Here is a 16,762-nt window from a genome sequence, read left to right as displayed (position 1 = left end):
GCTGACACTCTAACCATTGTACAAAACCAGCAAGGGCCCTTGGCACCTTTTGACCTGCTGCCCAGCACAGCAGCTCAGCATAAGTGAGTCTGAGTAAGTCCATGCATAGGCCATTTAAGAGGAATGTCTGGAACTCCAGCAGCAATCCACCTCTCTCAGCCACAATCCCTGCTTGTTTTTACAGCTAGAAGTTATGAGAATCTCTCTTCCTGGCACTGGAACCTTGGGCTGAGAGCCTTGTATGGGACTGGGACCTCTTGCTCCACAGAGGGGAACCTCTGTAGCCAAAATATGTATGACTCTGTGTTTTTAACCACCACATGTGGGTATGGGAGCAGCCCATTCTACCTTCCACCCCTCTTATAAGTCTCGGCATGGCTTCTTCTGTATATCCTTAGTTTATTGGACTTCTGTTCAGCTATACTTGAGGAGGCTCTCAATGATGGTTGTTCTGTAGTTTAGTTGTAATTTTGAAGTGGTTGTGGGAGTAGGCAAATACAGCTTTTACCTACTCTTCAATCTAGATCAGAAGCTTCCGTTAATCTCTCTTTTACTTGCCTAAAGCAGTGGTTCTCAACCTTCTGGCCCTTTAAATACAGTTCCGCATGTTGTGACCCAACCATAAAATTATTTTCATTGCTCCTTCATAACTGTAATGTTGCTACCATTATGCATTGTAATGTAAATATCTGATATGCAGGATGGTCTTAGGTGACCCTGTGAAAGGGTCGTTTGACTGCCAAAGGGGTCGCGACCCACAGGTTGAGAACCGCTGGCTTAAAGATAATGATTATTATCAATACAAGCTCTACCATCATTGTTAGAGGTTTTTTAATATATATGAGAGCATCCTATATAATTTAACCCTAATGTGCAAATCGATCGAATGGCGGAACATCCGGTCGCTATGACATGCACTGACCACTAAGGGCAGACTTTCAATGCAGGAGCTGCCCCCTGGTGGTCAGTGGGCTCCCACAGGGTGAAGGCCGCTGGCAAGTACAGCAGCAGTGGCGGGAACCTCTCCTGCCTCTGCTGCAGGCGGGCGGTAAGGAGCGAGGGGTCCCAGACTGCAAAAGCCCCTGACTGCAAGAGGGATTTCTAACTTCAGGCTTAGACCTCATCCCCGAGGGGTCCCAGACTGTGAGGGACCCCACCAGTGCACAAATCTGTGCACCAGGCTTCTAGTAATAATAATAATAAAAAAAAGTAAAGCCAACCTTCAGGGGTCCACAAATAAAAGGTAACAGGGAGATAGTTTAGCCTAAGAAATAGCACTGGGTTGTGTACATCAATAAGTAGCCTTCATCACCCATAACTCCTCACTCTCTTAGACCTCTTACTCCACCTTCTGCATGGCATTATGAGTACTGCCAGCAGTGACCTGGATTATCAAACAGTGTCAATAGTGAAACATATAATTTGAAATTAAGGCAATTTCTGGAAAATTAACTCCTAATAGTCAATCAAAAGGAAGTCTTTTGTCTCTGTTTGAAGGACATTTTCATAAAACTGAAATGAGGAATAAAAGAAAATTAACCATTAGGGAAACACTTTACTTGGCTTCCATGGCTCTCTACTGTCTTTCTCTTTTATTGGATTCTTCTTTTCTTTCTAACACTTCAGGTGGGACTCCTTCAGGGTTCAGTCCTCCATCCTCTTCTCCTTTTCAGTTCTCTAGCTACATTCACTATCATGGCTTGAAACACTACCTGTATGCTGATGACTCCCAAATTTTGATCTCTAGTCCATACCTCTCTCTCTTGCTGCAGAATCATACATCCCAATTGAGTACTTGAGAACAGCAATCATAACTAGGTGTCTCATCCTTAACATTTCCAGAATTGAAATCATGATTTTACTCTTCAAATTTGCTCCACCAGTAGTCTCTCACATCTTAACTGATGTGACTCCATCCTTCCAGTCGCTCAGTTCAAAAGTCTTGGAGTCACCCTGACTCTTCTCTTTCTCTCATGTCCTTCATTCAATCATCAGGAACTTTCAAACGAATCTGACCACTTCTCACCACCTCCATTCGCACCACCCTGGTTCAAGACACTGTCATTTCTTCCCTCCTTTCACTTTCTCTCCCCTTAAGTCTATTCTCAAAAGGAGAGTCTGAGCAATGCCTTTAAAATCGGAGTCAGGTCATGTTACTCTTTTTCTCAAATCCTCCAAGAGATCTGCATGTCACATAAAATAAAAACCAAAGCAAAAAAAACCAAAAAACAAAAAACAAAAAACCTACACAATCTCTCACTCTTAACCCCCTCCTCCCATTTGACTCCTGGCCTCCATGGTTCTTCCCAAACATGCCAGGCTTGCTACTGACTGCGCCTTGCAACTGTGTGCTTCCTTTGCCTGGACAGCTTTTCTCAGGTTTGCAGCTCTTCCCCCAGATAACGCCACAGTTTACCCCATTATCTCCTTCAAATCTTTGCTCCTGACCGGGGATCAACCAAAACCTTCGCACATGGGGACCACGCTCCAAACTGAGCTACGTTCGCAGTCAGGGACTATGATTTCCTATTTAAAAGCTGCAACATGCCTTTCTACCCTTCATCTTCTTTATCCTGTTCTATTTTTTTTTTCACACCGTGTATTATTTACTTTATAGCTCACCACATTATATACCTGTAAGCTCATGTTAGATCTCTCTAGTAAAATGTAAATTCTCTACTGAAAAGATTTTGTTTTAATGTTTTGAGGTCTTGAACATAGAAAACGTTCAATAAAGAATTCCACGAATTCATCATTTCTGTAAGCTCATGTTAGATCTCTCTAGTAAAATGTAAAATCTCTACTGAAAAGATTTTGTTTTAATGTTTTGAGGGCTTGAACATAGAAAACGTTCAATAAAGAATTCCACTGTCCATACAGCTTGGCAACCCCATTAACTTTTTTCAAACCTAAATTTCAGCACCTTCTTAAAAGTTTAAATGCTCCGCCGCCGGCACTCTACATTTTTAAGAACTTCCCGCCCCGGAAGTAAAAGCCTAAGAGGGTCGGAGGAGGAAGCCATTTCCGTTTCCGTACGGACGCCAAGGAGCCAACACCATGGAGAAGACCGGCGGCAGCCGAAAGAAAGGCCTGAAGCGCAAGAGCGCTGCCGAAGAACCTCAGGAGGCTGCAGTCGGTGAGGATGGGGCGACGGAAAGCGGGGGCCAAGCCCCGAAAGCGTCTGCCTTCCCTCCAGGCTTCAGCATTTCCGAGATTAAGAACAAACAGCGGCGACACTTAATGTTCACGCGGTGGAAGCAGCAGCAGCGGAAGGTAGGAGAGGGGCGGAGGCGGCAGGGCGCATGCGCAGTGTCCTCGGCGCGCGGGAGAGGGCGGTGCGGGTGGGCGTGTTGCGCTTGCGTGGTCTCCCCTCCCAGGGATCCCAGCCGGAGGGTTGGGCGGGGCTCCCGATCGTCTCGTCCGGCTTTTTGCCGGAGCCGCCCGGTTTCCCTTTTTTACCAGCTCCTGGCTAGGGTTCGTGGCTGAGAATGAAAGCAAGAAACCCTGCTCTCCCACTAGTGAAAAGTACTCCCTCCCGACCTGGGAGGCAAAAGGCTCCCTCTCCGCGCGGTCCCGTCCACCTTCACCTCCGGGTGGTTAATACCTAAAACCTAATCCAGACAATGCATAAACTCAGAGTGATGCTTCTCTGATTACTGCAGCGACTCTTACTGAAATTAGTACTGTAAAGTTTCTAGTAATTTTATTACTCTTTTTTATTTTGATATTTCCTTTTTTGTCTTAAATCTTTATTGTTGACAGTATTACATATGTTCCCATTCCCCCCACCCCCACATCCTCTTCTAGTGGTTGATCTTTTCCCACACACACACCCTTCCCTGCCTTCCCTCTGAGATTCGACAGTCTGTTCCATGCTTCTGTGTCTCTGGATCTGTTTTGTTCATCAGTTTATTTTGTTCATTAGATTCCACATATGAGTCAGATCATTTGATACTTGTCTTCCTCTGACTGGCTTAGCATCATATTCTCCAGGTCCCTCCATACCAGTGGTTCTCAACCTGTGGGTGCGACCCCTTTGGCGGTCGAACGACCCTTTCACAGGGGTCGCCTAAGACCATCCTGCATATCAGATATTTACATTACAATTCATAACAGTAGCAACATTACAGTTATGAAGTAGCAATGAAAATGATTTTGTGGTTGGATCACAACATGAGGAACTGTATTTAAAGGGCCAGAAGGTTGAGAACCATTGCTCCATACAGCTTTCTTCATACTGTTCTGTGAGGTAAACAAGTATGGGGAGATAAGCCGATAAAGCCTAAGGTCACAGTGCTCATTTGTGGTTAAATATCCGTTGAAAGCAAGCGTTTGCTTATTCTTGCACATCATAAAAGTTCACACACATAATACTCTTTATATGTGCCTGCCTCCTCTTATTAGATTTCTTGAAGCCTTGGACTGAGCCTTAAGTGCTAACGTGCTATTGGAGTACATAGAAGGAGCATCTAAACCATTGTGGTGTGGGAGAAGGGTATTCTAGAAGACTTCTGAGACCTGATACATTGAGGCTTAATAAACTCTGCGGGGAGAGGGGGCGTATTTTCTATTGTCAGTTAAGCATTCTGTTCAGAAATCTCCAAAAGATACACATTCACAGTACAAACAATCTTAACTTGCAAGTACTTAATAAGTTTAAAAGCATATTTTGATTATAAAATATATGGATAGCTATTTGTACTTTTATGGGAAGCAACCTGAAAACAAATCTCCCATTCCCATTTATTTTTAGTACTTTCCTAGAGAAACAGCCAGCATAGCCATGTTTTTCATTAGGATGCAACTTGTTAGAAATGCAGAAAAAAAAGTTGGTCAACTTGGATTTTGTTTTTTAAGAAGCAAAATCATTGTTACAAAAATCGTATTGATTGTTCAGTTCACTTGTTTTACAGTAACTTAGGTATGAAAATCTATGTCAACATTTTAATTTTAATAAATTAGGAAGATTAAAGATTACTCAGTGTAAGTATTCTTAGCATTAGTAATTTGTAGTTTCAGTGTGTTTGTGATCTAACTAATGATCTCTCATTCTTTTTTTTTTTTTTTTAACCTTTTAGGAAAAGTTGGCAGCTAAGAAAAAACTTAAAAAAGAGAGAGAGGCTCTTGGTGATAAGGTAAAGAAAATTTTTAGCCATCTGTTTTCTATCTTAAGAAGGAATGCTCCCTGATACTTATGTTGAATGACTTTCTTTTAAAATTTATTTTGAAGTATTTCAAGTGTATAAAAATAATATAGCAAACTCCTTTTTACCCTTTACGCAGCTTAAGAAATAATGCATTAGCAAATAATGTTCCAAGTCCCTTGTGTGTTTCTGATTGCTTTTTCCTCCTCAGATAACCACTCACGAAATCGCTGTTTATTGTTCCCATGCACTTCTTTATTACTTTTACTATGTATGTTTGTGTTCCCAAACAAGCACAGTGGTGATGTTTTGAATGTTTTAAAATTTTAACATAAATGTTATGCATATTTTGACTTGCTTATTTTACTTTATGTGTTTGAGAAGTAGAGACATACACATCTCCTTGACTTTGGGAATGGGGGAAGCTCCCTAATTTAGAGCTGGAGCTCTTGAGATTTGAAGCAAAGGTTCTTTGTCAGACAAACACTCTTCTGTTAAAGGATTGGGTGAATAAGAATGAGAGCTGTCACATGATATGAATCTGAGAAGAGTGAGAAGCGGGGATGGAAGGAAGATGATATACCCAGATGGGTTATAGCAAAGAAGAGAGCAGAGTTAATACATCAAGAAAGCATTTGGCTATTTTTGTGATAATGATCATAAGTGAAATCTTTCTATTGAAAATTTTAAAAAGAACTACTAAATACTTCCACATTATTGCACAGATAAGTTATTTTCATTTGGTTTCATTTCATTTATAGTTTGTTCTAGGTTATAATTTATACTTGCAAATTTTTAAAAACGTACAACTCTTCCCCCTTCCCATCTCTTAAGAAGAGGTACAAGAAAGGATAAGTGTTTTTGAAGAAGGGAAAAATAAAAAAGACTGAAACATTCTGCTTTTTCATGCATTCTCTTAATAGTATTAGATTAAATAACATGAAGTTGCCAATATTAGACTTTTCTGACCTGCAAAATTCTATCAAGCAATATTAGTCTCTTTTTAGCTCTCAATAATCAATTATAGCAAATTAATATGCTGATCACTATTTGAAAATATCACCATTCTGTTTTTTTGTACTGAAAGATGACTTCCTAGAACTGCCTCCTTCAAAAAATGATTTAAAACTTAATATTTGTTTCATAGAATAATAAAAATAAAATCCTAAATGGTCATCAACTCATGCTGCTTCTATCTCTGCTAGTGTACATATACTTTGAATTCATTTTAGTTAGTGTATGTTACAGTTCTGTATTCCTGATCCATACCATTTTATTTACAGTTTTTTATCTAAGCTGAGTATGCATGATAGCTGATTCTAATAGTATTCCATTATGTTGTTGGACCTTTGTCCTATCTATTCACTGTTCATTTCTATTAAAGGACTTGTATGCATGCATATAAGCATAACCATTGGACATAGACACCAAGGGGGTGAGGGCAAGAACGGGAGTGGGGGGATAAGGACACATGTAATACCTTAATCATTAAAAAAATATATATGAAACTAAAAAAAAAAAAATAGTAATACTACATCTTTCTTTGTGTAAATTGCTCCCCCCTTTCATTCCTTACCATAAATCTCCCATTCTAGAACTACTAGTTCAGCAGATAGATTTGTAGCTTTTGTTATATATATTCTGAATAGCTTTTTTGAAATATTGGGACAAAGCTACATGTATATGTACTTTTTAATTTTTTTCCATTTTGTTTGATAACTTTTATTTTTAGTGGATAGTTATTTTGACCAATATTTTTCTCTCTGCTACTTCTGTCTGTTTTTAAGCCATTTCATCCAATGTTGGCAATTCTTTTAGTACGTGTGTGTTTCTGCTCAGAGAATTAAAAAACCTTTTACTCAGTATTGTTGTTAGGATTGATGTAGCAGTGGGTTGAAATGAGGAACAGATTGTGTTTTGGATTGTTTATAAATTTCTGTTATTCCCAACTGTAATGAAAAATTATTTATGCAAAAATGCTTCTACAGCTTAATCTTTTTTCTTTTATTTAGGCTCCACCAAAGCCTATACCCAAGACCATTGACAACCAGCGTGTATATGATGAAACCACAGTAGACCCTAATGATGAAGAGGTAACATTAAAAGTCTTAAATAAATTTGGATGGCCACACTTGATAAATTATCTGTTCATATGTTGACATTTAATTTAAATTACTATCTGGTGAATTCGTATAATGGACTGATTCAGCTATAATGTTGGCACATTATCTTATTTGCTATCAATTGTTTAATAATTAAATTTCCCAGTAATTGCATAGAAAGAGGCAGTGATTTATTTTCTAGAAATTTATTATGTTTTATACCTTTTGTCATTTAATCTCTGTATAATACTTCTTTTTTATATATCATTTGAAAAGTATTTCTCATACTGTAGAATTTTGTAGCACCTGTTAAACATTTTGAAAATTAAGGATAATATTTGATGGTATTTTTTGTGTCCTTATAAAACCTCTTGGTTTTAAAAAAATCTACTTTTCACATTTTTCCTTTAAAAAATTTGCAGTAGTATAGTCAGAGAATCAAGGTTTTTAAAATGTTGTATATATTTTTAAAATTTTGTTATGTTTGCTTTTAAACAATGCTTTTTATCATAGTTCTTTTACATATCTCCTAATATTCATTCATTTAGTCAGTCTTCCACCAAATGTTTTAATAATTTCCTACTGTGTATTGAGATTTGTTTTAGGGACCTGGGATCAATCAATGCAAATTATTTGTTCATGTCTCATGCCCATTTTTCTGTTGGCTTGAGTTGCAGTTTCATATACAGCGGTCAGGGTAGGTTTCATTGAGATGACTTTTAGCAAAGACTTGAAGGATATAAAGAGATTAGCCATCTTTGGGTGAAAAGTACTTCAGGATGGGGAAACAGCCTGTGCAAAAGCTGTAAAGCAGGAGCATGCTTAGCATGTTTTTTGAAGAAAAGCAAAGAAGCTAGCATGCTGAAATTAAGTGAGCAATGGGGGAGAGTTGTAGAAGAGGTCATAAGAAAGTATGGGGAAAGGGAAAGCCAGATCAGTGACTTTGTTAACTTGTTTTTCTGTTCTTAGGTTGCTTATGATGAAGCTACAGATGAATTTGCTTCTTATTTCAACAGACAAACTTCTCCCAAGATTCTCATTACAACATCAGATAGACCTCATGGGGTAATAAATACATTAATTAGTATAGTTCTTAAATTCCTAATTTTCTTTTATTACTTTGACTATTTAAAGGAACTCCGTTCAGAAGAGTTAGAGATTGCCTTAGATGATGCCTATGAATAAGCTCAGTAAAATTTAATATTGGTAATACAGAGTAAGAAATGACTTGATAATTTGCAAGAAATGACTTGTTTTCTAAACCTGATTCTTCAGGATAGGGTTTTTCAACCTCAACATTGTTAACATTTGGGGATGTATAATTTTTTGTTATGGGGGTTGTCCTGCTCATTATAGATACTTGGTTGCGTCCTTAGCCTCTATCCACTAGATACCACCAGTACCAGCCGTCCCCCACCCCCAGTCATAATCACCAAAAATGTTTCCAGACATTGCCAAAGGTTCCCTGGTGGAACAGAATCACCCCCAATTGAGAACCACTGCTTTAGGATGATCAGCCTTTGGTAAAGGATGGAACTGTTCAGATTTCATTCTTGTCCTAGCATTGGTCTCTATTATAACATTGTCTTATAATAATCATTATGCCTTTCCTGATAAATATATATCACATAAGATTTTTATTATTTTCATTTTTGAGGATTTTTGTTATTTTGTTTTACAGAGAACAGTACGACTCTGTGAACAGCTTTCCACAGTTATACCAAACTCACATGTTTATTACAGAAGAGGACTGGCTCTGAAAAGAATTATTCCACAGTGCATCTCAAGAGATTTCACAGATCTGATCGTTATTAATGAAGATCGTAAAACACCAAGTATCCTTTGTTTTTTAAGGAAGGGCTTCTATTTTGCATGGTTGATGTTAGAGATTAGCAGTAACATAAATTTTTGTACAGCAATTAATAAGTTTAAATTTTGTAGTTTGCTTCTGACACAAATGACATTTAGTAGGAATGTTCTAGAACGGATTCAAGCCCTGATTTAATTTGCAAGAAATGACTTGTTACCTCTCTTAACCCCCTTATAAGATTTGATTAATTTTTTCAATGTGCAAATGATACAGAAATACTGTTGACTGTGCATCATGAAGTTGAACCTGTGGTGAACCTTTGAAAAGAAGAATTCAAACATTTACTAATAATCTGCTATGTGGTAGGCACTAGTATCTGTCAGAAACAGATCTTTCAAGAGCTGATGGATTAGATGGGAAGAAAGGCATTTAGTGACTATAACTCAATTTTAAGTGACAAGTGCTATAGTAAGTAACAGTGAGAACTGAGATATAGATCTTAATTTTGACTACGTAAAATGAGGTGGCATTTGAATTGGGCATTATTGGATGAGTAAACTATTGAAGCTATTTGAAATAGCATGAGTAAAAGAAAAAAAACGGTCAATATGTTTGGTGTGTAAGAGATTGTATCACTGCCTACCAGTTAGGAAACACCATGAGGAGACAGGTTAGAAAGGTAGCTTGGAACCACATTGAGTGTCAGACCAATGTTCTGTTCTGTAGATGAGGCTGATAAGAGTGGCTTGAAATTAGCTGTAGCTGTCAAGAATCAAGGTATCGAGTTTGTTTTTTTCACTTAGCATCTGAGGAACTGGTGCAGATAGTGACACAGCTAAGCCCCATAGCTTGTTACTTGGTTTTATAACCAAGGCCTAAGTCCAGATTTGATTTACAGTCTGTATTAGAAGATGTACTTAAACTGTTGGAGCGGTCATACCAACCAGGCTACTGTTTTAATAATCTAGGTGGGAAATTTCAAAGACATCAACTAAGACAGTAATAGTAAGGGAGAAATGTAGAAGTGAGGAACTTATGTAAACAGTAGGATTTAGTGGGAGAGGAGGAAATTCAAGATAACCATAGCTTCTACTCTGGATGAATAGGAGTGTTGATCCCATTATAAAGCAGACAGTATGTTTTGTAAAACTAATATTATGTACAAATATTTGAAAACAATCAGATTCTCATCTTTTAAGGTTCAGCATTTCAAAGAATCAGGTTGTGCTATAACCACTTGAGGAATATTGTATAGGTCAGTGATGGCGAACCTATGACACGCGTGTCAGGTGACACGCGAACTCATTTTTTTGGTTGATTTTTCTTTGTTAAATGGCATTTAAATATATAAAATAAATATCAAAAATGTAAATCTTTGTTTTACTATGGTTGCAAATATCAAAAAATTTCTATATGTGACATGGCACCAAAGTTAAGTTAGGGTTTTTCAAAATGCTGACACGCCAAGCTCAAAAGGTTCGCCATCACTGGTATAGGTAGTAATCTTAATTTGCTGCATCAAGGACTTTTAAAGCCCTTGGGCTGCCAACCCTGCTAGGTAGGTAGGTGTCTTATATTTCATTCATGGCAGACAATTAGTAAATGGCTATTAATAAGTTTAATTTGTGGTACAGTAATCACAAGAATAAGAGCTTGTTTCTATCGAGAAGAGAATTTAGGAGTCTCTGGTTTTGTGGGATGATCAATTCAAAGCTGGCAGCATATCCTAACCTTACAAACATAAAATGTATATACAAATATATAAAAGTGCATTTTTAGGGTTATAAGGCCTCTAACATGGAGGTAAACTTATATTCTATTTACAGTGCTATAGTTACTCTAGAATCCATTCCTGTCTTATCATTCCTGCTAGAGTAGTGGACATTAGTTGCTTCACATACTTTAGTTGAATGCTCAAAACACCCTGTAGAAGGGGTTGATGAGCTATTTATCATATTGTGAAAAGAGAAAAGGTAGGACAATAGGATAATCCATTTTTCTGAAAGATTTAGGTTGATTTATATGTCTTGAGATTGAGGCTTGGTAAGAAAATCTCCGTTAACCCAGAGCAATGCATGCACCCACCTATTCACCTCGCTACAGATTTTAGGAGCCTTTGAGGATCAATTATTTAAACAGTTCAAGATTTAGATTCGAGTTCAATATATTCTTAGCTTTATGAACAGATGGATTAATTCTGAGTCACTTGCCAAATGGACCAACTGCTCATTTTAAAATGAGCAGTGTTCGCCTGCGTAAAGAAATTAAGGTAAGTTTTAGGCATTCCTTGATTGGCATTGGTCCCCTCATAGTTTTTGCTTTTAAGTAGACGGACTTAGCAGCTGCTTGATTTTAATAATGGCATTTGCTCTCCTAATTAAAGCAATAGTTTTATCTACTGGCAGGTTTCTTGTGAGACTGTCATAATTGAGTTATGGCAGACAGGCAATAACTTTCATTACTGTGAAATGTTACTTTCCTAGAACTTCCTTTTTGGTGCATTCACAGCATATAAAATACTTTTAGATAATCTTACTTCATGGGTGTAGTAAGCCATTTGTGGTTGTCATTGAGAAAAATTTCTCTTATTTGTCATGGGGATTATAAAACTTAAAATTGCAATGATACAGTTTTGCTAATAAACTTAATTGTGATTTTTCTAGAGAAGAGGCAAGGACCCCACAGAACACGTACCTGAAATAATTCTGAATAATTTTACAACACGGCTGGGTCATTCTGTTGGACGAATGTTTGCATCTCTCTTTCCCCATAATCCTCAGTTTATTGGAAGGCAGGTTGCCACATTCCACAATCAACGGGATTATATTTTCTTCAGATTTCACAGGTGAGGAAGGTACCTTAACTCCTTGGACTTTTAATCATGAAATACCTGTTCAAGATAAACCTGTTTTCTAATGTATTTTGACAGGTATTATAGATGAGAAATATATTCTTTTCGACCATCATAAATGTTAAAGAAGTAACAGGTGGGTTAATGCGGACTAATTTCCTCAACTTTTTTCTTTACCTTTGAAGATACATATTCAAGAGTGAAAAGAAAGTGGGAATTCAGGAACTTGGACCACGTTTTACCTTGAAATTAAGATCTCTTCAGAAAGGAACCTTTGATTCTAAATATGGTGAATATGAATGGGTCCATAAGGTATGTGCTTACTCTAGAAAAGCCATTTAGATGATTTTTAAGTATGGAATGAGAAGGAAATCGTGTACTTTTTAAGCTTTGGGTTGTTCTACCTCAAGTTATGCTTCTGAATGTCTTCCATCATGAGCTAAAAGAACCATTCTCTGATGTGGTAATTGGGTCTGGTGATTAATCCTGGTTCATTTGAAGTATCCTAAATATTAATGGTTCTCAAAGTAGGACCAGAAGCATCACCCAGAAACTTTTAAGATGAAAAATTGTTGGGCCATAGATTTACTAAATTGGGCCCAGCAACCTATTCATAAGCTTGTGCTACCCTGATTCTGGTGCTTGCTTGAGAACTATTTTCTATCTAGTAAGTAGTATTTCACTTAAGTGTGATTTTTACTTTAAAACTGTGTATGTTTAACACACATCTATTGGAACTGTAATTTCCAATACCTTTTATATTAAACCTGAAGACTGATACTTTAGTGACAGTTTTTAGCATTGTTACCCATTGACTGTGTGCTAACTTTGTTTACTCCCTAATTTTCAGCCCCGGGAAATGGATACAAGTAGAAGAAAATTCCACTTATAAAATACTGAAGGAATAGTACTGGATTTTGCGGAACGGGCCTATCTTGAATTTGTAACAGAAGACTCTTCAAAATGGCATTTACTGATTTCATATACCTTATTTTGTGTCTGGACAAATTACCAAGTGCCATGAATTACCACTCACTGTTTCTGTAGGAAATACAAATAAAAGTATTTTGGTGAGAGTTTAGGTTGCAATTTAGATTTCCTAAAATTTTTTATTTTTAGTAACTGAATAATTTAAGTTGGAATCAAGACTCAATCTAACTTTCCCATATGCACTCTTTTAATCTTTATTGTTGAAAGTATTACTTGTCCTCTTTTTTCCCTATTGACCCCTTCTAGGCCTCCCCCGCCCCTCTACCATCTACACTTTCGTGGTACATGTGGGCTAGAGGAAAATACAGTGCTCGGTAGATACAATGTAACCAACCCACTGGTTTTCTACCAGACTCTTGGATGTGGCACAGAGTTTTTAACTGTTTTCTGAATGATTGGAGACCACTGGGATGTTTTAACATTTCCTTAAGCCTTTCTGAAGGATAAAAATTTTTAAGCAAAATGGTTTACCAAGGACTTAAAGCAAAGTTGCAGATTATTGAAGCCAATCTTTGGTTCCTTTTTTCTTACTACATTATACATCATTACTCTGTACTGTAGTACTCCATTCAGGAATTGTCTCAAGCTCTGAAGTTTTTCTTATATCTTCTAATGGAATTCTTACATCCAGTCTTTACTATCCTTATTAGGAGATAGGAGATAAAGTAAATAACTTAGGTGTAGTGGTAATAAACCCACAAAGGAGTTTATTAGAAATATTTATTATTAAAACAAAGCTAGCCCTGTAAATAACTCATATGAGTAGAAACTAGTATTAGCAACTTTCTCCTGACTCTTAAAAGAAGTGTGCAACTTACCTTTGCTTTTCTAGCAGTTTTGCAAATGTATGGCATAAAGTTATATGAGAAGAGTTGGTGGAACAAACGCTAAAAGCAGCCCATGATGACTGGGAAAATTGCCATTTAATTTAGGTGTTCAAAACAAACTAATACATAGTGTATTACCAATAATTAGGCAAAAATACTTTTTATACTAAGTATTTTATTTGTATGCTGCTGCCAGTGTATATAAAATAATCATTCTTGTGAAATAGAAATAATTGAAAATTCAGAGAGGTAGATGTTAAGGACTGACAAAAGCAGAAGTCTGTAGAGTATGGCACATGTTATAGGGTAAGCTTTTTGTACAGGCTTCAGATTTAGCTCTCTTTGAATATTTGCTGGTTCAAGAAAAGTGGTTTAGAACACCTGAAATGAGAAGAAGAAAAAAAGTGAGTTAGAGTAAAATATCAAAGAATAATCAATGGATTAACAATAGCACTGCATTTTGTATTTTTACAGCATTCATCTGAATGTCAGTTTATAAAGTACTTTCAATTAAACTAAATCTAGTTTAAAAAACAAAACCAGACACATCACAGGGTTTCTGGAGAAAAACAGGATGGGAAATGACTATGGTGTAAAATGTAACCACCTCTTAATTTTCAAAACCACTCTGAAGTATATATCATTTACAGTTTATAACAAGACTTAAAAATTAACTTGCTAAGATCATTGCTAAAATACACTCTGTCTTAGTTTACAATGAAGAATAGTATTGGGGAGAGCAGTTTGGTAGTATCTACTAAGGTAGAAGGTGCAACCACACTTCACTCTTTACCCAACTAAACCTATCTATAAAGAGAAACATGTACATGGATACTGTTTATAGTGATATTTTAACAGCAAAGAACCGGAAATAGCTTAAACAACTCAACAGGACTAGATAAACTAAGGTTCATACACAATGAAATACTAGACAGCCAATTAAATGACTAAACAATTTACATGGAGATAAACCAAGAAATATATGTCGTAAAAATAAAAACATGGGCATACCACATTATCTATGTGGAAAGGTAGGAAAAGTATATCATTTTAAAACTAACAAGCTAAACTAATTCAGGATAGATACAAGTTCATCTTTATACTTGAAAATTTGATATATTCCATAACGAAAATGTTCAAGAGGCATAAACAATGGTGGAAAAACAAGTGTTTAACTTAACATTTGAATCAGTGCAAATTACAAAAACAAAATAGGCAGAAAATAGCAAATAGGCTGGCAAGGGCTCAGCATCAAGTTCCAGGTGAAATAAAGTTTAATAAAAAGACTAGTGTTAATAAAATTTAAATATCATTCCTTATTGAATAATTTTACTTCTAGAAATGTACCTTAAATAGGTAAAGTATATATAAATATATAGATACCAACATACTCCCTTCAGTGTAGCTCAAATTTGGAAACTTCAATATTCAATGAAGTATAATTCAGTTACAATACAACCACTGAACATCTCACAAATATTTAATGAAATAAAATTCATAAGTGTTTTTAAACAAGCTACATACCATGATCCTTATTTTATTTATTTTTTATTGATTGATTTGGGAGAGGAAGAAGGGGGAAGAGAAACACTAATTTTTCCCATTTATTTATACATTCATTTTTGATTCTTGTATATGCCCTGGCTAAGGATTGAACCCACAACCTTTGGTGTATTGGGACGATGTTCTAACCCAACATTCGCCCATCAGTGGTTTGTGGACCACTGGTGGTCTGTGAGGTCCGAAAGGTTAGCGACCGCTGCTCTAACCAACTGAACTACCTCTGGGCGGGGCTGATCCTCATCTTTAAGAAATAATTTTTTTTTCTATTAAAAGGAAATATCTGCCGAAGCCGGTTTGGCTCAGTGGATAGAGCGTCGGCTTGCGGACTGAGGGGTCCCAGGTTCGATTCCGGTCAAGGGCATGTACCTGGGTTGCGGGCACATCCCCGGTGGGAGATGTGCAGGAGGCAGCTGATCGATGTTTCTCTCTCATCGATGTTTCTAGCTCTCTGTCTCTCTCCCTTCCTCTCTGTGAAAAATCAATAAAATATATTGGAAAAATAAATAAATAAATAAAAGGAAATATCTAACAATGGTTATTTCTAGGTATACTGACCATGGTATACCTAGAACCAGCTATTTTTTTTTAAATATATTTTTTATTGATTTTTTACAGAGAGGAAGGGAGAGAGATAGAGAGCTAGAAACATCGATGAGAGAGAGACATCGATCAGCTGCCTCCTGCAGACTCCCTACTGGGGATGTGCCCGCAACCCAGGTACATGCCCTTGACCAGAATCGAACCTGGGACCTTTCAGTCCGCAGGCCGACGCTCTATCCACTGAGCCAAACCGGTTTTGGCAGAACCAGCTATTGATAAATTATTTTCCTTAGACCAGCTATTGATAAATTACCTATGCTGTTGTTTTTTGATAAAAACCATATATTTTTAAATGCTATGAGTATAACGTTTCAACTGTGAATTCTCTGTACTGTGGGTCTAAGACCACTGGCAGTAGTATAACCCAGAAACTTGTAAGAAACACAGACTGTAGGACCTCACTCCAGACCCACTAAAATAGAATCTGCATTTTAACAAAGTGATTTATAGGTATATCAAATCTAAGAAATTTTTTTACATCATATTTTTTCCTAGCCAAAAATGTTTCAATCATAATATCCACAAAGCTGTTTCATTATACTGCCAGGATTAATAACCATTATCTTACTTTGAAACCTGGGTTATTATCCCGCCATTGTGAAATGTAGATTATTAACTGCCAGTTAAGAGCCAGGCTACTTAACAGTACTTTATATCAAATGAAAATAAGCCATTTTTTAAGTGAATAGGAACATAAGTTTAAAAAGGATCTTTAACAAACCATAAAAATATGTAATTGCAAAAACTGCCATGAAGAATTAATATTGCCAGAAGCAAGGAACTACAGCTTAATAGGAGTTACCAGCCGTGGGCAAACTACGGCCCACGGGCCGGATCAGGCCCGTTTGAAATGAATAAAACTAAAAAAAAAAAAA

At 36.8% G+C, this 16,762-nt stretch overlaps 2 protein-coding genes across 2 annotated transcripts in view; one reads left to right on the top strand and one right to left on the bottom strand.

Annotated features, from left to right (window-relative positions):
* Positions 1 to 3,007: 3,007 nt before the first annotated feature.
* On the top strand, positions 3,008 to 13,094 carry RPF1 (ribosome production factor 1 homolog). Its single transcript, XM_005865689.2, has 9 exons — positions 3,008 to 3,273; positions 5,079 to 5,135; positions 7,157 to 7,237; positions 8,216 to 8,311; positions 8,928 to 9,081; positions 11,243 to 11,325; positions 11,720 to 11,901; positions 12,093 to 12,219; positions 12,758 to 13,094. The coding sequence occupies exons 1-9, from the start codon at positions 3,058 to 3,060 to the stop codon at positions 12,797 to 12,799; spliced, it is 1,038 nt and encodes a 345-aa protein (XP_005865751.1). The 5' UTR covers positions 3,008 to 3,057; the 3' UTR covers positions 12,800 to 13,094.
* A 707-nt stretch (positions 13,095 to 13,801) lies between these two features.
* The window catches only part of GNG5 (guanine nucleotide binding protein (G protein), gamma 5), a 21,967-nt gene continuing 19,006 nt past the window's right edge, over positions 13,802 to 16,762 (bottom strand). The window contains exon 3 of the mRNA XM_005865719.2: positions 13,802 to 14,105. The gene's annotated coding sequence lies outside the window, so the exon portion shown is untranslated. The remainder of the gene's footprint in view (positions 14,106 to 16,762) is intronic.

This window comes from Myotis brandtii, unplaced genomic scaffold (assembly GCF_000412655.1).
Source record: "Myotis brandtii unplaced genomic scaffold, ASM41265v1 scaffold21, whole genome shotgun sequence".
NCBI lineage: Eukaryota > Metazoa > Chordata > Mammalia > Chiroptera > Vespertilionidae > Myotis > Myotis brandtii.
The sequence above is the reverse complement of the archived record's forward strand: the minus strand, read 5'-3'. Positions and strand labels throughout refer to the sequence as shown.